This window comes from Zosterops lateralis, assembly GCF_965231275.1.
Source record: "Zosterops lateralis genome assembly, chromosome: 18".
Classification (NCBI taxonomy): Eukaryota; Metazoa; Chordata; class Aves; order Passeriformes; family Zosteropidae; genus Zosterops; species Zosterops lateralis.
In genome coordinates, this window is record NC_139778.1 from 6466341 (window position 1) to 6492408 (window position 26068).

Sequence of the window (26068 nt, forward strand, 5' to 3'; positions counted from 1 at the left end):
ATCAAACCCTGAAGTGGGATATTGCTGCTGACAACAATTCCATGTGTTGGATCTGTTTTTCACAAGTATTTCTATACACACAGACACACAGACACACACACACACACATATATATAGACTAGCAGACACTTAGCTGTGCTGTTAATGGCTTTTCTGTTGCCTAATACAATCTCATGTGTTTGCACAAATAGCGCTCAGATTTAATTATTTTCAGTTCTTTGTTTATGATTTCTAAGCCATAAAACAAAAAACTTCAGGACAGTAATTAATTAATTACTGTAATAAGTAAGTAATTAATGTTTTATTTTAGTGTTTGTTTAGAGTATGAAAGGTTTTATGCTTTTCATAAATTGGTTTCCCAGGAAATGAGTCCTTCAGTGATATTCTGGCAAAATCCAGCTGGCAAGGATGACTTGAATTGGCACTGTATCCTTCTCTTCAGAGCTCTAGCTGTATTTGTATCCAAAAAGGAAATGATAACCAGACTAGTTATGAATTACCTGAAAAAAGGCTTAACAGACAAATCCCGTTCACTGTGTTATAAATGCAATGGCAAAAATCGGATTAACAAAGAAACAATTTATTAATAAAACAATCCCAATCACCGACAAAGAGAGAAACCACAAATAGGACGTGCAGCGCAGCGCTGGGTGGACAAGGGGTCCGTCCTCTAAGGTACAGATTTCCCAAGTCCACATGGAGCGGATCGCAGCTCGGGGTTTTATAGGGGTTTTCGTGTCCCAAGGTGAAACAGGTGCATGGAATAGTCCGGTAAATAGTCCAAATAATTTTCGGATGGGTTTCCCAGATTTGTCAAACTTTGCAAATAGTATTCCGGGAAGGTTCCTTTCACATGCGGATGGGGCTCGCCGGTCCATGGTTATTTCAATGTGTATTCCTCGGCGGAGAATTCTCTTTTGTTCGGGGAGGAATTTCTCTGTCTGGGTATGATGCTGATTCTTATCTGGGTTGGCTAGTGTCTTTGTTCATCCTGATGGCTCCTGTCCCGTTCTTTGTCCGGGGAATGGGGGACGGCAGAAGCCTGGCTTGGAGGGAATTTTCTACAGACTGTACCTTTTCACAATTTTTATATTAACACCAGTCTAATGTATATTTCTATATTCTTTTATCATGAATTTTTACCCCAATGCCACATTTATCACAACTGCTTGGGTCTCTCAGGAACTGAGCGTTGTGGAATTCCTTAGAGCAATATCCTACTTTGCTTTCATGCAAAGTTTGTTTCAGTCTGGCCACAAGTAAACAATGAAGTGATGGAGTTTTTTGTTTGCTTTTGGTTGTTTTTTAAAAATTTCAAATTCATGGTTTTTTTTTTTTTTCTTTTTTCTTTTTTTTCTTTTTTTTTTATAGAATTTTTCCATAAGTTGCTAGGAAACTAACTACTGGGTGCTTATAGGTACTCAGGCAGAACAAAGGGGCAAAAGAAGAGGAGTTGTAGTACCTGGCTACACTTCTTTTGTCTCTGGGAGTTTTGGAGGGAGAAGATAACCTGAGTTTTTGGGGCAGGTAAAGGACAGAGGAGGCAGTTGCCCTCTCTTGTTCTCTGCATCAGAGAGAGGATGGCCAGGCTGCTGCTTGCTATTTATAATTTTTGCTTGATAATTAACTGTTGACATGTCAACAGTGTGCAAAATCAAGTTAGTCAACTTTGTATTATTGATAAGAAATTTCTGGCTTTTTGCTTGAAATTCTAAAACAGTGAAGTAATATCAGTGACTTTTGAAAGATGTAGATCTGCTTTAGCAGAGTCTCTTTGCTACCCTTAAGGCTCAGGTTTGCTTGCTCTTCTTTTAGTCTTTCTACAAACCTGAGCAGATCTGTGGTCTCTGTTTCTTTATGAACCATCTGGAAACAGTGAAATTTGGAGAATCTGGAAGTGTTGGGAAAATTAATTATCTGTAATAGATAAATCTGCTAAACTTTATGCCACTGTACTACTGATTATCTACGCCTAAAATAATCTGATGTTTTATGAGGCTGAGGTGATTCTCAGGAAGTGGCATCACCTGACTGACCGAAAATGTGATGCACCATATGGGACACAGATATTCTCAAATGCTACCAAAACAAAGACTTAAATATGTCTTTCATGTTTTCTCTCATCCACTCTTATGAATGGAGGTTGTAATTCTTTGCTCTCTGTCTCCAGCTGAATGAACTGAAGTCAGATTTCCTACTTAGAGTGTATTGAGCAATCCTGTTCACACTCAGTCTCTTCTAAATCAATACACAACTTTTTTTTTTTTCTGCCTGGATTATTTTTTATCTCCTGTAAGTTAAACAAAATGTTAAGTGCTTTGAGAGGATGATTAAACAGACCATTTTAGTAAATGACTCTGACCTTGTAATTTACTTTAAAATCAGGTTTTACATCCAGACCATATCCTTGTTCCATTTCACTGAGGATGTTGTCAATTTGCAGGTTGTGCAGATGCTTGTTTTAAGATTTTCCAGAAGTTTGAAAGCTGTATGTAAATTGCTGCCTGTGGAGAAAAAGGATTAAAAAACAAAAAGAAGCAATGAATACATTTGAGAAAGTAGATCATTATTGTAGATGCATATTGGAACAGCAGTGGCAGTTGTGTGGTCCTTTCCCACAATTTTTTAAATTTAATTTTCGTATTTTTTATTCCTAAATCAGAATTGCAGCTGCAGAGGCGAAGAAGAGGAAAGGTGCCCACCATACATTCTCTTCAAGCTGTCCATATTCTGAATGTTGAGCTGTTTTTCGTTATAAAGAGCTCCAATATAACTTTTAACTTTACTAATTGTATTTTGGCTTGAGGTAGAATGACACATTTCTAAAATACACCATTTCCATAACTGCACAAACAAGTTGTTTTTATAGTACATTTACAGTATGATTTACCATGCCATATGTAATCTGTTAACATGGCAGCGGCAGCATTTAGTGAAAAATAGCAGTAAAGTAAAAGTTTTAGGCTTTACAGAATTTCTCGGTGTTACATCTTCTTTTTGGTGTGTGTGTGTTTGTGTTTTGTTTTAGTTTTTATTTTCCTCTTGGACTGACCACAAAACATTAGATCATTTTGTGCTGAAGGGTATTCTGGTTCCTGTGAGCCTTGTTCTCTCTTGGTGTGGACCCAGTGTGTTATATTTATTTTCCTCAGACTTGGAGAAGCACTTTCTGTGCTATTCAATAGTGGTCTAATACAGTAGGATCTAATTGATGAAGGAGTATCCGACTATGAGATTCTAGTCCTAAAGACTGTCTTTGGTGGTTTAAAGGGTACTTAAAACTAGTTTTAAATATGAGTTCTGGGACCTTAAGCAATTAATAAGAACAAGCAGTGGTGCCTGGCCTAGATGTTACATTATTAAACATTTTTATTTATGCCTTTTATTTTCAGTCCATATTCACTTTCATCTTTCTATCCCAGAATTTGGATTTCACAGTAAAATGGATTGTCATCCTAACCAAAAGCATGTGATCTAACTTAATTTTTTTCTTTCCTTTTTGTCTGTACTTGATACTACTGCTGTATGAAAATGTTCTGTCTGCAAGTTAACTGGAGCTGAAATGGAAATAGCTCTCTTTCACTGCAGCCATTGTAATAATCAAAATTTAAAAGAAATCTATAAAAAATTAATAAAATTCTTTGAACAAAACTCTGTAATCCATGTAACCTAAAATATTTGAAATCATGTGGTGGGCTCTATGTGTAAGTCAAAGCCACAAGGAAGATTTTAGAATAATGCCAAAAAGGAGCATTGTATCTTCATAAAGACTTTTTTCCCTGGAATTTATATATTTAAAATATGCTTTTTGACGCTGGTGGTGTTTTTTTTTTTTTTTTTTTTTAATGTAGTCTTTATTAGGCAGCCTATTTTACCTTAAAATCTGTAGGTTAATATTGTACATGTAGCAAGTGTGAAGAGAATTAATTATCTGTTTGTGAGTACACACAGGTCAAGCAGGAGTCTGGGGAATTACTATGTGCAGAGCAGGGCCTGAAGCTGTTTTACACCACAACAACAAAGACTCTGAGTTTCACAAGGCTGAAAATGACTCCTTTATTTTTGGGATGTGTCTCCCTTTTATACTATTTTACACAGACTAATTTGATTGGTGACACAAAGACAAACCTCTTCACTCACATTGGTCACACCAGAGGGACAAGAACAAGTCCCTCCTAGGAAAAGGAATGAAAAACAAAGTTACAGCTACAAAAACACTTATTTACAGAAAATTCCCTGGGAAAAGAATTTCAGAAAACCAAAACATCTCAGGCACAGAACCAGGGCTGCATCAGCCAAGGGGTGATTTCCACAAGTATTTTTATCTTGTGTCTGTTCTCAGTTAATCACGGCAGCGGGAAGGTTTGAGAGGCTCTGCTGAGAAACCAAAGCTGTGTGCAGTGCTCTCCTTATGTCCTGAAGTTTGGAACACTGTCAGTGTGGGATAAAATTTACACTTCCTAAGGAGATTAAAGCAGAGGCTTTCTGACTCTTGAGCAGTGCACAGCAATGCTGGTGTTGCTGCCACTTGCAAGCAAAATGGCAAATATCCTGGAAGTGAGTCTCATTTGGGTGCTGCAGGATTTGTCCTTTGCCCTGTCTGCATTTTTATTCATTTGTAAAGCTGACTGGAATTTTAAAGAGAGGAGAAGTCCTCATTTGAAAGAACAAGTGTCTGTATTAATTCACCATTTATTTTTTTAGAAAGCATTAGTTGCAATTAAGGATGCTCCAACCAACTAAATTAAATCATCTGGCTGGAACTCCAGAGGCAATTACCACTAGTGTTCATTATTTTTCAAACTTCCTTAATCAATTTCTTAAAATACAAATTACTTCTTTATTTTTCTGAGGGGCTCTGATTTCTTCAGTGAGTAAACATATTGTAGAAGCCTTTTGAATAAATAGTTTATTATTTTAAACTCCACAGTTGCTTTTCATGTTCCTTGCTGACCACTTCAGTTAAAATGAATTAGAGCCCAGAAATTTAAGTGTCTTTTTGTATCCAGTTGTTGGTAACATTTTGTTCTACGGCCAAATTATAATGTAAGTTCTTATTATAATTAGCATCATCTGATTTTAAGAATGTTGAACCATCAGAAATGCTTCAACAGCTTAGAAGATTGTGTAGTGTATAAGCCAGCTGGCAAACACTAAAAATGGAATATCTGTTTTGATGGTCTTAGAAAATGCGGAGTCCCTCTCTTGTATTTGGGTGCATTTTTAGGATTCTGATTTCTCCACAATAAAGTGCACAAGCCATTTTAATTGAAACATTTTTTTTTTAAATTTGGAAATCTTTTTGGTTTTCCATCTTAGCATTTTGAACATTTGAGATGTGGAAGACTTTCAGCAACTGGGGCTATATTCTCCTATGGTTCTTACATTCCCCTTGTTTGTTTGTTTGTTTTTTTCCTGAAGACACCTCTGTATGTCCCACACAGAACTGGCTGGTGTGCTGTTGTCTATTCAGGTTTTTTCTTGTTGGTTAAACCTACCTGAGCCAGTGTGAATGGGGCCCACTTGAATTTGTGAATGAAAGGATATTTGATATCCCAAAATCCAAGCCATGTTAGGTGGCCCTATTCAGTTCAGTGTAGGCACTCGACAGGTAAATTTTGCTCAATGGTTCCCGTTGTTCAGGTTTTGTTCATGGCCCCACCTTCTCATCCCCGAAGTAAATCCCCTGAAATCAGAACCTGAGTGTTCCCTCGTTATAAGAAGAGGTAAATTCTCAGTTCAATCCACTTCAAGAATAAAACTGTTGCTTATTTATGTGGGAGGGCTGGCAGTGTTGACTGTGTATTTGTTTTATCCACTTGAATTCCCCTGTAACTTACATGTGTGAGTCTGACTATTTGTCAGTTGTGATCCAGGCAGGTCCTGAGCTGCGATTGTCTTACAGTCATGCACAATCAATAAAGGAGTGAGCAGCTCCTGACAAATATTAAAGAATTTTGGCATCTTCCTGTTGGCAAATTGCTTGTGAACAGACGGCAGAGCTTTCCCATTTAGTCAAACATCAAAGTTTTTCCTATTCTGCCACCTGAAACAATCAGATCTGAAGCCAGCTGAGTAAGTGTAAATTTACTGCCAATGTGTGCTGGAATAATTTATGCTCTTCAGTCTTGTAGATAACTTGAAGGCATAAACACCAACTTTTCAGCAAAGGAAGTTTTCTCAGAGTTCTCCAGCAGAGTGGCTGTTGTGTTGGTTAGTTCAACTAGTGGTTTTGTGAACTTTGGTTCCTAGTTACAGTATGATCTAACTCCCACTGAATTAAAAAGTCATTATCTTGGATGAAAAATGCTTTTTTTTGATGTTCTCTAGTGTTTGCTATCTCTGTGATGACACATCCCAAATCTCTGAGGTGGGTTTCACAGACTGAGTGTGATGGAGGAGTAAAGCTCTCAGTGCTCTGAAAGTCCTGTCATGAGCTGATATCTGTGGTTTTAGTGGAAAAATATTTATTAAAGTGAAATATATATCAAGTAGATATAATAAATTATTTATATATATATTTATACCTAGAAATGTTTTATGAATAGGATGAAAACAACAACAATATTTATGTAAAGGTTAATAAACATTTTTACCCTGGTTCTTCTGCAAATAATAGCATTTAAACCCTGTTCTTTATCCATCTGTTTTGAGATGATTTCAGATCTTCATTTCCTCATGCACAGTTCAAATGATGCTCAGGGATACAAAGGATGCAGATGGAGATCCACTGCAGTGTGATGTTTTGATGAGAATTTTTTCTGTTTTGATGAGGGTTTTGAATGAGAAGAGAAACAGTTCAGGTTGAGAAGCAAACAAAACATTGGCAGGAGTGGTGTGTTGCATGGCAGCATCTGAGGGAGTTATGGGGAAATTGGCATCAGGACCTGGGTTCTGCCAGAGCTCTTTCACTCACAGTTTTGTCCAAGACAATATCCAAAAAAAGCTCTTCAGAGAGATGATTTTAATTGCTAAGCATCTTTGTGTGTTTTTTTTAGTGTGTGGGATATTTGTTTGATTTTTTTGCTGTTGTCGTTTAATTAGTCAAGAAGGTAAAAAACTTCCAAGAAATATATTATTGTACAGTTAGGAGAGGAATTGAATTTAAAACCAACCAGCTTTTTGTACATTTCTGCATTTACATGGGGTTTTATCCAGGTTCATTGCCTCCATTTCTGATTTATCACTGAGAATGGAGTAATTGCAAAATAAATGTAGTCACTGAGGCAAAAGTAATGCACATGACAGGTGCCAGGTGGATTTAGATGACACCAGACTTGGTAAACTAAGATACTGCTTCAGTGCTTAGGAGAAAATCAACGTGGAGATGTCAAGGGAGACTTACACAAAGCAAGTAAAGATGTGCATTTCCATTCTTTCCTATTCTTCTGAAGACTTTGAAGAATCTGAGTATTTTGAAATTCTAAGATACATCTCTGACTGTGCATGAAAAATTTATGATTATCTAATCCAATTTATATGGTAAGAAGGTAATTTCTTTATACTCTGCATTACAATTTGTGTCCCTGATTTGGCATTTCCCTGTGGAGGACGAGTTCTTTCATAGGGTGCTTAAATCTGATTCTAATTTCACATAAAATCTAAAAGAATGAGGAAGCTTTTAAAATAATGCTTGATCACTTGCAACAACCACATGGATTGTTATAAAGGGAATTGTAAACAAATTTTTTTCTGCTGCCCCATAATGTAATGAATGTATGGTAATGAACTGATGAAAAATTGTGATTTATCAAGCCTTGATGACTGTTCCAGGTGATCTGCACTGTGCACAGGAAGGTTGTGAGAGGTGAGTTGTGTATTTGCAGCAGGTTGACCCTGGCTGGACATCAGTTCCTCATTCCTCAAATTTTTATTTTTTTTTTTTCCCTGTGGTAAGAAAACTAAAGCTTCTTGCATCACCAAAGCAATGCTTACATATCATGACTTGAAATCTAATCTGTGTGTTTTTTGTAAAACAACACTGAAAATTCTTACTGCATACAACAGAAAACTAGACTTTGAATTATACCTAAACACTTAAATTTCCCCGTGCATCAATATATTGTAACTTCCCTTGTTGCATAATCTACTTTATAAATTAATTGCCTTATTAAAGTGTGCAGATTTACATGAGTTTATTGGCTTGTTGTACCTGGTTTTGCTCATAAACAACAGTAAGTACACTGATTCACAAGTGCTGTTGATAACTTATCAAGTGCAAATGCAGATGTGCTTTTGTCGGACCTGTTAGGATGGAAGCAGGGAAATAGTTCATTTGAATACATTGCCACAGTGCTATCAAATTCATGCTGTGGTTGTGGGGGGTGTTTTTTTGCTGCCTATATCTCTGTTTTTATTTTTCTTTATGTGCTACATGTAACCTCTGGCTGTTTAGGATGAGCTAAGAAGGTATAAGCATATGTTCTTAGATGATGATTACAGACAATACTTTGGCAATCCATGGTTTTGAGGCCAGATGGCCATCAAAAAATCCCATAACACTTACTGGTTTTGCAAGATTTATTTTCTAGAAACCGAACAAGCTGCATATTTAAAAATGAAAAGAATGTTGTAGATCTGCATAGCTACATTTGTTTAGTTTGAGAACAGCCATATGGTTCCATGTGGAGAGTCCAACGTGTCACTGCTGCAGCAGATGGAGGTGCAGCTCAAACTCCCCTCGGTGTGGGGAGTTCCGCAGGAAGTTGTGGTGCCCTCTTTGGTGCTCTCAGCTCATTTAATATGCCCCAGGGGCTCTAGAACCTCACTCAGGCTGATTTTGTACTGCTGAAAGGAGCTTTATGTGAATCTCAGGACACACAAAAGTTTCATTCTTCTGTTTAGTGATTCTGGGCACAGTCACACTTGTGAGGTACAGTCGCTTCTTGCCAGGTAGTTATTCCTTATATGAAGATTTCCCCTCTCTAGTAGGGGAAATTAAGTAATACAGCACAGTGTGATACACAGAATAAATCCAAAAATCACTTCTTTTGAATACCAAATACAGCTATTTTCTGCTTAGCTTGCCCTGAATTTGATCCCTCTGGCCAGTATGATTTCTCTGAGAGAAATGTGCTGCAAAGTGATAGTGCACATGCTGGCTTACCTTTTAGGACACATGGTTATTTTACTTCTTGAAGAGTGCAAGGCACCCTAAACATCTCCTCCTCCCATCGAAGAGAAGAACTGGATCCCAGCAAACTGTTTTATTTTCTCCAGTAATCATTTGTTGCAATACTTAGCACTTTAAAAATGTGCTTTTAAGGTGTCAGTTTTGCTGCAGCCCCTTTGATTCACTCTCAGCTGTATTTACTGACCCCTTCAGTGCCCAAGAAATGCTGCCTTCACTATTAATTGTGTTATTGAGTATTTCCCTGTACACTTACTAGTATCTTAAACATAACAGCACTATATCATAGTCAGATAGACTTATTGTACTAATAAAAAATACATTGAAGTTGTGTGCTTCAGATCCTTTAGTAAAAAGAGACATTGCATTCAGAATGTGAAAATTAATATCCAGGCCACATACCTTATTTATAATCTATGTTGTTCAGGTGTTAATATCTAATAACTAATTCTAATAATGTATACACCATTGGAATTGACTTGGAAGGAGATGCCTTTCCCATTACCTTTCCTATAATAAAAAAAAATTAATAAATAAATACCCTACAGGTGCTTTCTGTACTCAGCTGATCTGCTTGGGGAGTAGGAATGTGGAATAGATTGTCTGATTTTCTTCCTTATGTACTGAAAGACCCAACCTAGCTGGATTAAACTGCTCATTTTTAGCATTCATTGAAACAAGCCTGTGACAGGAATTGTGTAGCTGCTGAATTAAGACCACACAATAGGTGCGGCTTAATGTCTGAGATCTAGCCTTTCTTAAGAGAAACACATCTCCCCTGCCATATTTGTGCATTTAAGAGAGAATATAAATCATCTTCTACAGTGATCCTCCCCACTTATTCCCTAAATGCCTTTTAAATCTTTACATTTGTACCTGTAATAGAAGAATGATTCTTACTTCAGTAGTATGAAATTAATCAATAGACTCTGTCTCTTGGAGAAATTATATGACCCACCCCTCTAAAAACAGACAAAACCAAGTGCTTACCTTGAAACAAATTGAAAAATTAGCTTCTTTGATCCTCCAGATACTTTGCTGGGGAATCAAGGTTGCTTTTGCAATCTTAGGTATGCCTTCTTCTGTGAAACTGATAATGGTCTCACCCACGTCTGGCAGAAGACCTGGCAGTTTTACAGTTATGGGGAGTATCACACAAATTTGGTATTCTCCATTCTCCAACTGGTCAAGCCAGTTCCTACATCAGCCCTTCCCTCCTGTGCCAAGGCTTTTTGTGGTTTTAGGTGTGAACAGAGACCTAAAAGAGGGGAGGGATTTGTCACAGATTTCAAGAGCAACCTCTGGTGAAACAAACACCTCCCAGGCCCCCAGACTGTGGGGAAATCCCAGAAAGGTGATTATTACTTCCCTTGGATGACCATATTTCCTACTGCAGTGCTTGTCAGCTTCTCATTTTGCAAAATTCACACTATAAATAACAATGGAAAAGTGGAATATTTTAAAAGATGGTGTCTCTTGTTGAGCTTTATTCCCCTGAATAATCCTGATGACTGTTGAGACAACTCAGCTCTTTCAAATTTTTTTTTCTTTGACATATGTTCTTTTTTCCCCTGGATTTTTCTTTTATCAACATTTCTTTTTCTAAAATATTAATCATATTTGATGTTGCTTGTAAGTTGCTTTATAATTAAGAGGAAGATGAATATTTTCATGAGTGAATGTCTTGAACTAATGTTATTATCATTAAAAAGGTTTAGGTTAATGTATTTGTATGTGCATTACTGTGGCCTCAACACTTTGTCACTTTTTCTAAGTAGCAATTAGAAAATATATTCAAAGTGAACTTGATTTCCAGTAACTGTGCATAATAAGTGGACATATGCTAAACATAATCACATATTTAAATGCATTAAACTGCAAGAATGATTTGGGATGTTTCAGCAAAGATCGGTGAAGAAGTATGGGAACTATCTGCAGTAATTGCCTCAGATTTAATTGTACCATTAAAGGCATGAGTGTTTATATTGTAACAATATAATCTGATTTAGGAAGAACTTGCAAAACATGGCAAGTAATTGTAAGTTTTCTATAACCAGTATTATTTGTGTAGCAGCACAGTGCTATTCCTATTCTTGTAGCAAAAGGGGAAGTTCCAGTAAGAAATCATTTATAAATATTTAGAACTTATTTTCTGGAGGCATAATACACTTGGGATAGAAAGGATTTGATTTTTAGATCTTCACATAAGCAAAATATCATAGGGGGCTTTTGTTAAAATCATGTAGGGGAAGATGGTAGCAGAATAAAACCTCTGACAAAAATGTTTCCAAATAATCTTTGTGTAAAGTTGGTGCTTTCAAAAGGTTAAATTTAAATGAAAAAAATTCTTTTTATTTCTTCAATTACTCAGGTAAAGAGCTTAAATCATTGTCTTAGGAACACTTCTAAGATTTATGGGTTGTTTTGGTTTTTTTTCCATGTATTGAGCTGCAAAGACTGATGTCCTGAGATGACCCAAGGCAGCAGCTGCAGTGGCGAGATGCTGGTTGGTGAGAGGCTCTTGTAGATCTGAGCTGGGAGGTTATCACAGCAGAGAGAGGGATTTCAGCTCGAGGCTGTACAGGATACAGAGAACTCCAGTGATGGCAATCAGAATTAGAGATACTTCAAGCAGCCTTTGGCTGGGTTTCAAGTGTTTCAAAATGCCCTTTTCTGTGTACACTGTGCTTTTAATGTGCAAACAGTCTCAGGAAGTAGATGTTGCCACTACTCTTTTTTTTTTTTTTTTTTTTTTTTTTTTTTTTTTTTTTTTTTAATAAACTTCCATCACTTTTTTTTTAGATTAGATACAAAACTGGAAGGCAAAACAAACAGAAAGTCAACTTGATATAATTCTGAATTTCAGCACTATGCCACTGAGCCGTCAAATAAGCAATAGGGGCGTTTTTCCTGTGTTCTTCCTTGTTTTAAAACCAATTCAAGGTCATGGTTTGAATAGAAAAGTAATTAGATTTGAGACACCATATGTTGTGGGATGCTTATGACATCCCTAATGAATGTTATAAGGGTACTACTTCCAAAAAAAGTGTTGACATTAGCATTGTAATGACTGTTGACATGAGAACTTTCATTAAGAGAAACATCTTGAAGTCAGCCTCATCTGATTTTTTTTTTCCTTTCTCTCTTCCACCCATCATGATAAGATGCTCACTCCTGAGACACAAAGGGCTTTGCTTACCTTGACAGGCTCCACGTGTCATAATCACTCACCAGACTTTACCTCCCTCTCACAGCCCCTCCTGATTCACAGCGACAAATCCTGCACCATAAAAACAACCAGATTGCATTGCTGTGTGTCTCTTGTTAGTCATTCCACAGTATTTATGGTGCTGCTTGCACAGGATGTTATTCCTGCGCTCTGTTTTTGTAAATCAGCTACAGGTAAATTCTGTTAAAAGAAAATATGGTTTTATGGCAGTAAAGTTTGGAGAAGTTTCTCTTTTTTTTCTGTTTGCCTCTTTCAGTGTTTTTGTCTGAGAAGCATGAAGGTGATCTCAGATTTGTTCCCTTATTGCTCAGGAGTGTAACTTTGAAGAATCCTTCAAGTAAAGAACCTTAATGTCATTTGTGCAGGATCTGTTCTTCTCCCAAGTGTCCCAAACAAGCAAATTTCTTATTAATTTGTGAAAAAAATATCATAAAACTGCAAATAAAGAAAAAAAATAGAAAAAAGAATTTGATACTATTATTCTAAGGTGTTAACATCAAAGACATAATAAACCATAAAAAAACCTGAGTAACCATGTAAACAAACATCATAAAGAAGCAAGCTGTTACAGTCTAACCATCCAACCTCATTCCTGCTTTGAGATGCTTCCTTTCTCATCCATTTCATGTGGGTAGCAAGATCTCAATCCTTTCCAAACCACAGTGGAGCATCAAGGCATTGTAAATACAGCACACACACAGTTTAGTTATTGCTGGTTGCAGTTTCTCTAAACTTGAATCTGGCCCAAAATTTCTTCTGTTTCTATGGTAGCTTGCACTGGCTGGGAATGACAATGATCTGTCAAAATGGAATGGTTGGAGTCAGTACCTTGGTAGAAACACTTCTGTGTTGGAAACCACAATTGTTATGTGTGTGTGACACTGTGACAAAGGTAGGGAAGGCCAGGCTGGTTGGCTTGTCCCTAACCCCTGTTTGATTGGGACGGCAGGACACACCAAGCCCAATCATCTCGTGCATTTTGCTCTCTGCTGTGGCTGCTGCTGAAATTCTTGTGATGGAAACAAGCTTGGAGGGAGGGAAGCACAAAGCTTTATGTGTGTTCTGGCACCCAAAAGTGGCAGTCAGTGTGGTCACTGCTGCTTCCCTTGATGTGCACGGTGGGAAGGTGTAGCACTGGTTCCATGTGTGAGATGTTTTGGTTTTCTGAAATTCTTATCCCAGAGAATTTTCTGTAAACAGGAGAAGTGTCTTTGTAAGTGTAGGTTTGTTATTAATTCCTTTTCCTAGGAGGGACTTCTTCTTGATGTCCCTCTGGTGTGACCAATGTAAATGAAGAGGTTTGTCTTTGTTTCACCAATCAAATTGATCTGTGTAAAATAGTATAAAAGGGAGACACATCCCAAAAATAAAGGAGTTATTTTCAGCCTTCTGAAGGTTGTAGTTTGTGTTGTTGTGGTGTAAAACAGCATCAGGAAGGTGGTGAACCTCAGCAGTACATCCATGGATGTGTGTCTGTGGCACTCAGCCTGCTGGGGACTCTCTCCAGGCTGGCAGCCCCAGGCTCTGGGCTGTGCAGATGAGCCCCCAGTGAGGTATAGTGTGGACCTCATATTTTCTGAGCCTGAGCTCTTCCCAAGAGAATCTTTTCAACAGTTTTTCTTTTCCCCAAAACAACCTTGTGCAAACAATATTCCTTTCCCATAACAACAGGTGTTGTTTGCTATTTCTGTTACTGAGCCAATGGAGAGGTGTCAGTCCTACGGACCAATAACGTGCCTTTAGCACAGCGTGTTATAAAAGGGCTGAATGAATTGCAAATAAACCTTCTGATTTCTGCTGCCGCCTGACTGGAGTCAAGCATCTTTATTTCATGTCCTACTGCAGCAGTGTAGCTCACACAGAAGCACAGTCCCCCAGAGTGATACTGGCACAGGAGACTGGTGGCTTCCTGTAAAATGTTATCAATCCCTGCTTGGAGAACTGAGCTGGCAGTTTGCCCTTTTGCTGTTTGTTTGTGTATGGGAACCCAGACAATGCTGCAACTGCTTAATGAGCCAACCTCATTTGTCTAGTTTAGAATTAAATTTATTTTTTCTAAATAGGACCAATTGCTGCCCACAGGCTGCGAGAATGGTGCTTTAAATGGTTGGTGGCAAAATACACCTCTGCCCTGCTGGGAATTCTTTTGCTGTGCATAGGAAGTATCTGGGAATACGAGAATATGAAAGACACACTAATAATTAAACTGAAGAGCTGTCTGAGCTGCCAGAATAAGAATGACATGAGGAGAAAGGTGGTGGGTGGGCTCTGAGCTGAAATCCAATCCACACCAAGGCTGTGCATCCTCAGTGAAGCCACACATGGCACAGAAATCCTCGTGCACTGTAGTGAAAAAAGATAGCATTGAATGATAGGTCTTTAGTAGAAATAAGCTGTTTATTAGAATATTTGGTAAATTCCATCTGCTTAAGTCTCTTTATTTGTCTGTTTTTTTGGTTTATTTGATTGGCTGCATCAGCCTTCCACAAGGCAGAGCTGTGATATTTCAGTTGAGATCATTTAGATTCCCTACAGAAACCTTAAATGGGACAACAACCATGTCCTCTGACATTTCCTATGCTGACAGCAAAATCTGTCCCCTATGAAGTTCTCTCTGTAAGACATGCAACATACAAGGAGTGGAAAGGGTCAGTTTCTGAAAGCTGAAACCTGGAATTATTCCACAATTCTTCATCCTTTGTATTTGGAATTAGGCAGGAATTCTTCAAGACTTTTAAAAGCCGAAGTCATGCTGGTCTGTAGTTTGGGCTACATGATTTAAGATCTCAAGAGTCTTTGATAGTTCACATGCTTCCAGGAGAAGCCACTGCTTGCAGGAGGGCAGAATCTCAGTAATTTAGTTTTAATTTAAGTATATCAGCTGCCCAATCTGTATGGGAGGAACATGGGCAGGACTTTGGTGAAATTTGTGTCAATGGAGTTCCCTTTTTGTATCATTTCTGCAGTTTGAGGAACACACATAAATAAACGTGTAATGAGAGAGGCCTCCAGTATTGTGAAACTTTGGCATGAATGACTGAAAATGTCATTATTACTCCTAGTGCTGTCAAATTTAATTCATGTCCGAAAGGAGGCAGCAAGCTGAAAACAGCTTGCTGCTATATTGCTGCCATCATTAAGGGGGAAATTCAGGACAGAGGGAAAAGATAGATGCTTTCTCCCAAATCCTGTTACCTGCAATTGTGCTTATGACTTTCTATGTTGTCTTAACACTCCTTCGTAAGATTTTTATCGCATAGTTGAATATTAATATATTTCCTCATCATGTTGACATATTCCCTTCTCTTTACCATATGGGGTTCACAATTGTTTTCTCATGCAGCACATTAAATTTGGCACTTATGCAGGAGCCCTTCAGGGCAGCTTTGCAGGAATAATCTTCCAGGGAGTCTTGCTATTAAAGCTCAGGTGGCACAGCAGAACAGCAAGTGAAGGAAGCATGAGGCATTTCTGGTGATTTCTTCGCAGAACCCATGAGGAAGGTTCACAAAATCTTTGAGGTGGGTTCACAAAATCCTTGATAAGCCACATCCCAAATGGGCAATTGGGAAGGATATTCTGACCCTGACCCAGCATCACTCTCCCTTGACCAAGTCCAAACATGGTCCTGGTGCATTTGGACACGGGCCATGGGTGCAAATACCTGAATGCTCCAGAAAGTGGGATATGAGGTGTTGGCTGTCTCCTTGTGCTGGGAATACCCACCCAAGGGTGAATTTCATGGCCTTGACCTCCCTTCTGGGGCAACTACACTATTCTTTGTTCCCCTTGGATTTACTTTTGGCTCCAGCTCTTTCTCCTCTAATGGGATGGGAGCATCTGCCTAAATTCATAAACTGTGCCAATTTTTGTGCTGTTTTACTAATAATTTTGAGGATTTTTTTCTCTATTCAAAAAGTGTTATTTTTCTGTTCTTAGAAAATTTAGTATCCTGTTTTTCATTTTCTGTTCTGAGTATGTGTTTGACACATCTTTAGTTATTAGAATAGAAGCCTGACACTGTAGGAAACAGAAAATGTTTGCCTGCATTACATTTCATATTATAAATGGTATTTATCCAGGCTCCTTGAATAATTTTACAGTGTGTTGTTGAGAACTGTGTTGAGCCATTTGCCAGTAAATCAGTATCCCTTACAGTAAACTCTCCGAGCTTTGTCAGCCACTATATCTGGGGAATAAAATCTAATTGAAAAAATCCAAGCATGGAGCAGTTATACCTAATCTCCCTGAAAAACTTACAGTGTTTTGAGTTTAGGAACCAAATATCTGGAGTTTTTGAGGTGCAGTGCTCAGTACTAGAGCTATGAGATGTAAAGTAAAATGTGCAAAACATCTGCCTTTTGCTACAAATCTGGTATCTGCAATAAAATACACTGGCTAATTACACTTTTCCTTTTAGTTCCCGACTTTTGGGGAAGGTTCACCTCCTGAAAGCTGTAAAATTTTCAGCCTTGTATCTCAGTTCGAGATAAGTTAGGAGGAAATGTCCTGAAAGGAGCATCTCCTCTAAAGGAAGCAGGATTAGGCACTCCCTCCCTCAGCAGTGATACCAATGGAATTTCTTGGAGGAAAGTGAAAAAAATTCTGTTTATTTAACACAGAGAAAAAAAAATAATAAAAATTTACTAATGTTAGATATTAAAACCTCGCTGTGGAGAAAGCTGGTGGATTTTAGAGTTCTGCTGGGCTTCTCCCAAGGCATGGAGCCGGGATGTGGTGCCCTGCCACCAGAGATACCAAGGGAATTTCTTGGAGGAAAGTGAAAAAAAACCCCTGTTTATTTAACGCAGAAAAAAAAATTTAAAAACAATAAAAACAAGAATAATGTTAGCTATTAAAACCTTCCTGCTGCGGAGAAAGCTAGTAGATTTTAGAGTTCTGCCAGGCTTCTCCTGAGGTGCGGAGCCAGGGATACGCTGACCCGGGGCACCCAGCCATGCTCTGCTCTCAGACTGCAGCTAAGCCAAATAGTTCCAGAAAAAGCTGCAGAAATCACCAAAGAAGCTGTATGCAGTCCCGGGAAACTTCTTGCCTCAGCTAACAGAAAAGAAGCTAACACAAAAAGCGAAGCGTGTAACTCTCTCTGCTGAGAATAAACTGAGAGAGAGAGTGGAGGGATATCTGTGTCTGAACACAGACTGCTGAAATAATTCCCCCGGCTTCCCCCTCCTTCCTCTGGCTCTAGCTTAAAGTTACAGGACTCATTTCTGGGCTTAAAGCAGACAATAGGGAAATGCAGTATCACAGAGACAGTCCCATACACTTCGTTTTCAGACTGAGATGGAATTTTAGTAGTGTTAACCCTGACCACTTTAAAAAGTAAAATAAAAAGATGGATCATCCTCCTCCTTTAATGTTAGAGACCATGAGGCCAGAGTCACCAGTTCAAAGTGCAGACAGGGCACCCTCGTGCCAGCCCTCCTCACCCGAGCCCTCCCTGCACCTTACACTGAGCAGCTGAGCTGTCGACACTTTTGGGTTCCTTACAGTTTTCCATCTCCATCCTGAGGGTCCCCTGAAGGCCAGTTCTGGCCTCTTCTAACTCCACTGCACTTCTAGCTGCAAATCTTTCCAAACCACAGACTCTTGACTTTCCTGTCAGGTGCACTGTTCTCTTCAGGCACAGATAAAATTGCATTTTTGTCACATTGAAGCTCCCTGGCTGTTCCCTCACACTACTTGTAGTGCCTGTTCTTCTATTTGGTGCAAATTATTCCTTGGTGCCAGAGCATTTCCTGGCTTCATCTTGCTTTCTGTCAACTTAAATGTGGTACAAGGTGAACATTAGGGATGGGAGATCATGAGGCCTTGACCCCTCCCCAGACTGGAAGAAAAACCAACCTGAAAAATCTCTCAGTATTGAAGAAGGTCAAACATGCACTGTGTGAACTTGTTAAACACATTTATTGAGTTCTTGACAGTAACCAAACACAGTGAATGACCATTATAAATAAGAAAAAAAGGCATTTGCTTCTACTTGGTCAGCTCCTGCTTTATCTGTAAAGAAAAATATCCCTTTCACCACCAATTTACAGGATTTGATGTTTGTCCCAATAATGGCTTCAGCAAGGAAAATGACAATTTTAAACTAAGATATGTTTTATCTGCTTTCTGCTTCTGAGCCCAGTTCCTGTTAATGATGGACCAGAAAGTTAAGTTATATTACCTCTAAGTGCATTCCCAATTATCATTAACTCACTTGAATGGGCTGCAAACAAAGAAATGATGGAAAGAAAGAAAGAAAGAAAGAAAGAAAGAAAGAAAGAAAGAAAGAAAGAAAGAAAGAAAGAAAGAAAGAAAGAAAGATAAGAAAAAAAGAGAAAAATACAAATAATGCGTCCACAAGTAGTAGAGGCTTGTTATTTCAGAAAGGAAAAGAGAAATCAAAGCAACTTAACTAAATTAATTTGTTAAACACATTTATTGAGCAGTTAATAGTAACCAACACAACGTATGATCTGTTGTAAAACAAGAAAGAGAAAATGGATATATTCTGATTTTGCCAAATCCTACTACGTATATGTGACAGAGGGAAATATCTCAATTTCCTTTATATTCTGCAGTGATATATTTACAGTACTTATCTCTCAAAGTCTGTCCCTTTTTAAATCAAATTAACAGAAAGATCATAACTTAGAAATAAGTTTCCTTTACAGTAGTCTTGTTCTGTCTTGTCAGTATCCATTAATGATAGTGAAATAATGAGAGCTTTCCAAGGATTACTTGGCACACAGAACACAACTCCACTTTGATGCTGTACTGAGCCACCTTTTTTTTTTTTTTTTTTTTTTTTTTTTTTTGTTTTTTTTTTTTTTGTTTTTTTTTGTTTTTGTTTTTGTTTTTGTTTTTGTTTTCAATTGCGGGGTGGGGGGAGAAGAGGAAGAATTTCATATGTACAAAGGCTGAAAAGTCTTTCTTTGTGACTCTAAATTAGTTCAGGGAAATTGTAATCACATTTACTGTAATACTTTCTCTTTGTTTTGTTTTGTTTTTTAAATGGCCACCAATCACATGAATGAATTTCGAGGAGTTTTCCAGGATGGCAGCTCTTTCCCCACAGCACATGGTGCATGTGAACCCAGAGAGGGAGGTTGGATGCATTGGAGATGATGTCAGTTCCCAGAAAGAGCATTCCACTGAAGATTTGGATTCTGCCTGCTCTGTCTCATTTGAGGAGCCATTCATTTACTGGAAGAGAAACAAAACAAAAAACCAATTATGCTTTAACACACTCCAAATATGAAACTAGTTTAACACTGTGAATCAAATTGATTTAACTGTATTAGGCACTTAGACAAAATGTTTTTAAAAAGTCAGGAGGTTCAGTTTCCTCCTCTGCCTAGGAAAGAATTAAGTCTGAATGACTGTTTTTTTCTGAAGCATTGAAACACAGTCACCTGCCTTGCTGCTGAAAACGTCCTTTCTTTTCCTTTAGTGCTGCTCCTTCATAATGATGCTAATACTGCTGCGAGGGCACTTCAGCACTATTATTTCAGTTGTGTGCATGGGCTCAAAGATGCATGAGACACATTAAAGCTCAGTTGCGAGCCATAACTGTGGCAGTATGAGACTCTAGCTGCAGGTGACTGAGCTGCTTCATTGTTTATATCCACAGCTTGACACAACACTTGGCAATTTAGGTGTTTGCTATGGTGGTGCACCTTGAAAACGACATTGTCTTATCAATTATTGATTTTGCTTGAGATTAGTTGTCATCAAGACTGGCTTGTCCCCCTTTGTGGGTGAGTAAACCAGAGCAAAATGCACTTTGTGAGGTGAGAAGACTTTAAAATGAGGCTAGAACACCAAGGGTCTGCCATATTTACTTCTAAAAAACATATCAGATGTTCCAGGCTGTTTTTTTGTCACACTTTTCCTGCACATTTACCCATCTATTCCAAATGTGTGGCATTTGACTGACACATTTATTTCCCCATATCTGGAGTTTTATGCATTTTTATTTGTGTGCCTTGTTATGCCCCTGGATGTCTCAAAAGGAAGGAGCTCAGTGAAAGCATAGAAAGGGTTATTCTGGTGGTGGAACATACCTCTATACTGTAGTTTCTGTGCTCTATTGTTTGGACAATCTTTCCCCTGTAAACTAAAGTTGATATTGGTTCTGATACATCGATTGTTGAGAGGCTGGACTGGTCTAAAATTGTCACTCATGCTCAGAAATATCTGTGATGGTTGATTCTGGCTTAGCAGTCGTAAAGAATGCATCTATAAAGACAAAACAAGGTCTTAGTATTGGTTTTTGATGTAAATCAACAACATACAACACTATTAAATAGATCAGTTAATAAATAGAAGTAAAACAGAATTTCAGTGAAACAGAATTTCAGTAAAACAATTGAACTTTGACAGTTTGTAGTCAGAGTTAACTTTCAACCATTCCTTGTGTGCTCCTCTGTTTCTGAGCCCCATTTTAAATGAGAGTATGCAGTTCTGCGGGGAGCAAATGAAAACAGTATTGAGGTGTCCTTGGGTGAGCTGGAGAGTAATGGAATTCACAGCAGCTGGTACAGAGCAAATGAACTTGATGAATGACAAGAGCTAATTTCCTGAATTTTGTAGCTATCAGTGTAGCTTTCAGTTGAGAAGCCACAGCTTTGGTGGGTGTTATTGAAGAACCAGGTAGGGGCAGGCTGGATGGGAGAGAAAACTGACAGTGACGCTGCTGAAGTCATGAAATTAATGATGTTAAAAAGTGAGAGCCTCTTTTTGCTGACAGGTCTGTCATGATACTGTCTGTGCTGTGACTGTGAGCGTTCCTACAGAAGACTCCAGCCTTCTTCTGAGATGGTTTCACAGCTGAATCATCCTGTGTATCCAGCACTGGCTGGCAGAAATGGCTGTTATGGTGACTATGCAACTCTTAATTGATTCAAGTAAAAAAAAGTTTCAAGTTACAAACCAGAAATCCTCAATATTTTGATTTAAAGATATAAAGAACAAAATATCTTCCATGCCAGTGTACAATTTAAGAGGGTTTTTTTTATGGCATTTAATAGGGAAATCCAGTAGCTGGGTTTTATGTCCTGGAAGTCTGTAACAGCTTCTAGGGAAAACTTGAGGTGGGCATTGCTTTTTCAGCCTGAGTACACAACATAATTAGTAAGCATTCCACAAAATCTCTTTGCAGCATTAATAATGGAGGATATAAGTAAGTATTAATGGATGATGTGATTAACCATTAGAACATGACAAGGAGCAAGTATCATGAAGTTATAACCCATTGGTAGCAGCACACACTAGAAATATTCTAATCCTCATTTTGCACATTAATGTTGGACTGAAAAATGTTGCTTGTAGGAAAATATTCAGGTCCTGTGTTTGAAAAGTTCACAATATTAAGCATTTTTTTTTTTTTTGGCCTACGGTCAGCTGTGTAATTCTCCCAAATCACCCATTTAGAAAAGAAACAAAAGTGCTTTCTCTGCCTCCAAACTAAACTGGACAGAAGGACTATCACAAAAATAAAACACCTCAGGCTTTTTAAAGTCGTGTTATTTACAATGTTAATAAGATTTTAAATCCCAAAGTGATATTTAAGGTTGTTTTCTTGTTTCTCATTTCATTTCTCAGACCATGTTTCTTCTACTGCCTGCTTGGGGCAGGCAGATGGTGGTTCAAGTATTCCTGGGGGTTCCATTATGCAAGACAGGAGGTTTTAGTTCAGCTTACAGCTCTGCAGACAACTCATGATGGAAACTCTGGAGGACAATTGGTGTTAAATTTGCTGTTTTCTGATTCCAGGCATTGGATTGTAAGCAAGTTGTACAGAAATGTAGCTTTTGAGATTTTTCCACCAGTGTGTTTCCTCAACAGCTTCCTTTTGGATATGAAGTTGTGTTTTCTCTTGCATAATTTCTCCTGCTTCTCTCTGATAGAGGTTTCAATAGATCAATCTGATTTTTCCAAAGGTATTTATTGTGTGTGTCCTGTAATTTTATTCTATACCAGAAAGCACTGGCTGATTTAATTCCTAGAAGGCTCCAGATAGTGTATCTCTGTCACATTAATGTGCTATTGACATGTGTTTATTCAGACCTAGGAATGGCCTCTGTTATCCTTAATAACCTCAGTTACGTTTGTACAACACTGCTGTAGTTGCTTTAGAGTCCCCAAGTAACTGTTCACAGCATCATAGAATGATGCAGTTGTGAAGAGACTGCTGGAAACCCTTTTGTCCAAACCCTCACGAAAACAGGGCCCCCCCTCAAAGTTTCTTTGTGTAGATACTAACTCTAAACAGTGAATACTTTTATTTTGACAAAAACCTCTTCCGTGCTTTCACAAATTGTATAAATTGCATGCGGAAATCCCTACAGCACAAGGGTTGAATCTAATGTAAAGCTATAAATACTATGTTTAAAATCATATTTTGTACCTATCCTAGACTCATTGATTTGTAAATTGTTTTACCTGCATCCTTGTTATGTAGACAGGTTTGTTCATTATAATCCAGCTTGCTGTTTCATAGCAGGGTGGAATTGTCATTGACCCATCATATGTAATGAAACTAGATGTCTCTGGATAAAGCTCCTCAATATTAAGCCCCTGTAGTAAGTATGCATCATCTGGAGAACAAAGGAGGAAAACAACTCAGGTAAAACAGCATCAAAAAACAAACCAACCAACCCAAACAAAATAAAAACCAAACCAAACAAACAACACCACCCTTTTCATGTCTCTTAATTCCAGAACATGATGAGATGATGTTCTGTTTTACCGAAGAATGAAGTTTAACAGATGCACATTTATGGATGGTCCAGCAGTTCAGACAAGAACAAGTAACACAAGTAACATCCCCGACCCTGCTGGGTGCAGATGCACTGAGATTGCCATTCACACGCTGACAGTGAGCACAGGGCAACTCTGAAGCACATTTAGGGACTGGAGTCAAAAGCTTCTTAAAGCTGCAGTTACTGATTGAGATGCAGAAGCCTTTGGAGAATGCCAACTTTCCATCTTTTGAGGTGATCAACAATTTTTGCTCAACAAAGCCTCAGGAAGGCCAAGAGAGTTAAAACTTAACTGCCCTTCTGGCACAAGAGGAAGCTGCAGTTAATGCATGATAATAAAGCTGGTCCATGAAGCCTCCTGGCCTTTCATGAGTACAGTGGTGTGCCAGCTCCCTTAGAAAGCTAAACTCCAGGTGGAAAGCTTGCTGGGAAGCAGTACCAGGGTCCCTGCTTTTATTTTAAGGCTCCCTAGGAATTAATGAGGTGTATTCCTCTGCAACAGAATTTATTCTTTGGATATGTACCAAAATATAATGAGATATTGTTATATCTTTCAAAATTCATCAGAGTTCCTCAGTGCTTTCTGTACTATCAGCACTATTTCTCTTGGGTGATGCTTGCCCTGCGGTACTTTTGGCAGTGCTGTCAAAGCTAAAATGCTAAAACTCAGATTTTCCTGCTAAGTCTTAGGCTGTAGGAGCTCATCCACTCAGGGATAAACATATTTTATTACTGATACACTGCTGCTTGTGTGTATCTCAGAGAAAGCTGAAGTGGTTATGATTTGTAACGTTGTGAGATCTCTTTGAACTCTTTCACTTGAGTGTGGCGTCTCCAATTTGGTTCATTTGCAGAGGGAAGATTAAAATGTAGGCAAGGGAAAGTGCACACTGAGGTGTGTTCCCTCTTTCAATGCTCAATATGAGCTAGCCTTGATTTGCAGAGAAATCCAAATGATCAAGGAAGTGTATAAGAGCTAAAAAAGAAATGTTGCAATTACGACACAAAAGGAATGGCACTCACCAGGTCAGGTTGTGAAGTGAGCAGAGAAAGAGGAAGTTTATTATGATTTGGGGTTTAAATAGGATTAGGAATTTGATCAAGGACTGGGAGCTGAGAGGACCATCTCTCTGATCCCAGTGGTCAATTCATAAGTTCATTACTTGGTCCTTTCTTCTAGAAAGAATGCAGGTATACAAAATGTAAGTCTTTCTTTATGTTTAAATAGTGAGAAAGCTCCAGTAAAATAAAAAACAATCAGAAGGCTGCAAAATCAGAGTGACAAAGAAAGGCATAATTTAACTTGAATTTAACATACTGTAGCTGAAGGACATAACTTAAATGAGCAAAAGACTTGTCTCGTACAACCTAATGGAAAAAAAAAGGCTGCAGACTATTGTCTTGGGCAACAGAAAATCAAAGAACACAGACAGAGCAAATGTGACCTTGTTTTTTATTTTAACACAGCACAGTCAACATGGTACAAGGTTTTGGGGCAACAGTCTTGACAGTTACAGCATCAGTTAAAGTGCCAAGGTGAGAGTGTAGTGTTTCTGCCTCATTGACAAGGGCATTACTGTTATTTCATATTTTAAATGCCTTTGTTATTTTACAAAATAAAATCTTGGCAGGTCCTCTCATGTTTGTCAGAAACAGAGCCCTCTGCCCTGCCCCTGCAGCTTGAGCCAGGGTGATTGCCTTGCTGGATCCTCAAGCAGAAGGGAAGGTGCCATTAGTGTGTGGGAGGTGGGTGACTGTCACCTTTTCTAATATGCCCAGGTTTCACTGGCCCATGGCCTGTGACAGCCTCTTTCTAAACCCAAATCTTCCATGCACTTCAGACTGTGCATGAAAACACAGTCAAAAATGCAGTTATGTTTGAACAAATAGAGATGACTGAATACACCTGTGTCCTAGTCCTTAAAAACATTATTTGCAGTGCACTGGTAATTTTGCTAGAATTGCATCAGAAGAGAACTGATGGGTTTTTTTTTCATGCCAGTGCCTGTTTTCAATGAGTCATCCCACACTTTTCACTCTCCCACATGAACATGCTGTTCATTATTTATGAGCCATGGAGGGTAGTGTGTCTAATGCCAAAGGGCACAGGGTCAGGCAGAGATCCCTAAGGACCATATCTGTTTTCCCACAGCCATATTGGCTTCAGCTGGGCTAAAATTATTTCAACCAGATAGAATTTTTCCCTGGAATGTTTACTAGGAGAGGGAAATACAGATTAATACGAATGAGGGATATTGATATGAGACTGGAGGAAAACATCACTTCAGAAAAAGTGGAAGATAGGGGTGAACGAAATAAGAGTTTGTCCAAGAAAAAGCAGTACTTATTAATGCCTGATTTTGAGTTATATTCTCATGGGTAGTCAGATACTCCTTGAGAGAAGACTACATAATAAAGATTTGGTTACTAACTTCTTCCCATGGACAGGTCTGCCCTTTCCCCACAACTTGATAAGGGTTACTTGTTCTGGAGCTGAAGCAGACCTGGTGGATTTGTATTAATACCAGACTGAAGCACTTCAAAGTCTTGCTTATATTTACTGCAAATACATTCAAAATCACCAGGTAGGATCTCTTGCCAGTGACAAACTTCCTTTCATAAACCCATCCAGCCTTTCCTGGATCCTCAGCATCATCCCTATCTACAGCCCAAAATCTGTTTCTCTTCATCTGCTGGTGCCTTAGAATGATTTCCAAACTCAAGATTTTTTCTCTCTACAAATAAGATTTCACTTTCATTTACATAAAGGCCTTGACTCTGACAATTTACCTAGGAAATGATGGAAATCCTTTTATCCCTAGGTTTGTAATAGATGTGTGGGGTCAGCTTTCACAGCAAAATCTGTGTATGTTCTCTTTATAATAATGCTTCTTCTAGGGAATATATTGTTTATTGAGTGGAAGAAGGTACATTTTATTT

General features: G+C 38.4%; 1 protein-coding gene across 1 annotated transcript in view; it reads right to left on the reverse strand.

Annotated features, from left to right (window-relative positions):
* The window catches only part of CA10 (carbonic anhydrase 10), a 474049-nt gene that overhangs the window by 245432 nt on the left and 202549 nt on the right, over positions 1-26068 (reverse strand). The window contains exons 7-9 of the mRNA XM_083874768.1: positions 22809-22963; positions 20429-20603; positions 19149-19568 (exon numbers count right to left, since the gene is read on the reverse strand). Of these exons, the coding sequence (XP_083730894.1) occupies positions 19546-19568; positions 20429-20603; positions 22809-22963 (353 nt within the window). The 3' untranslated portion in view covers positions 19149-19545. The remainder of the gene's footprint in view (positions 1-19148; positions 19569-20428; positions 20604-22808; positions 22964-26068) is intronic.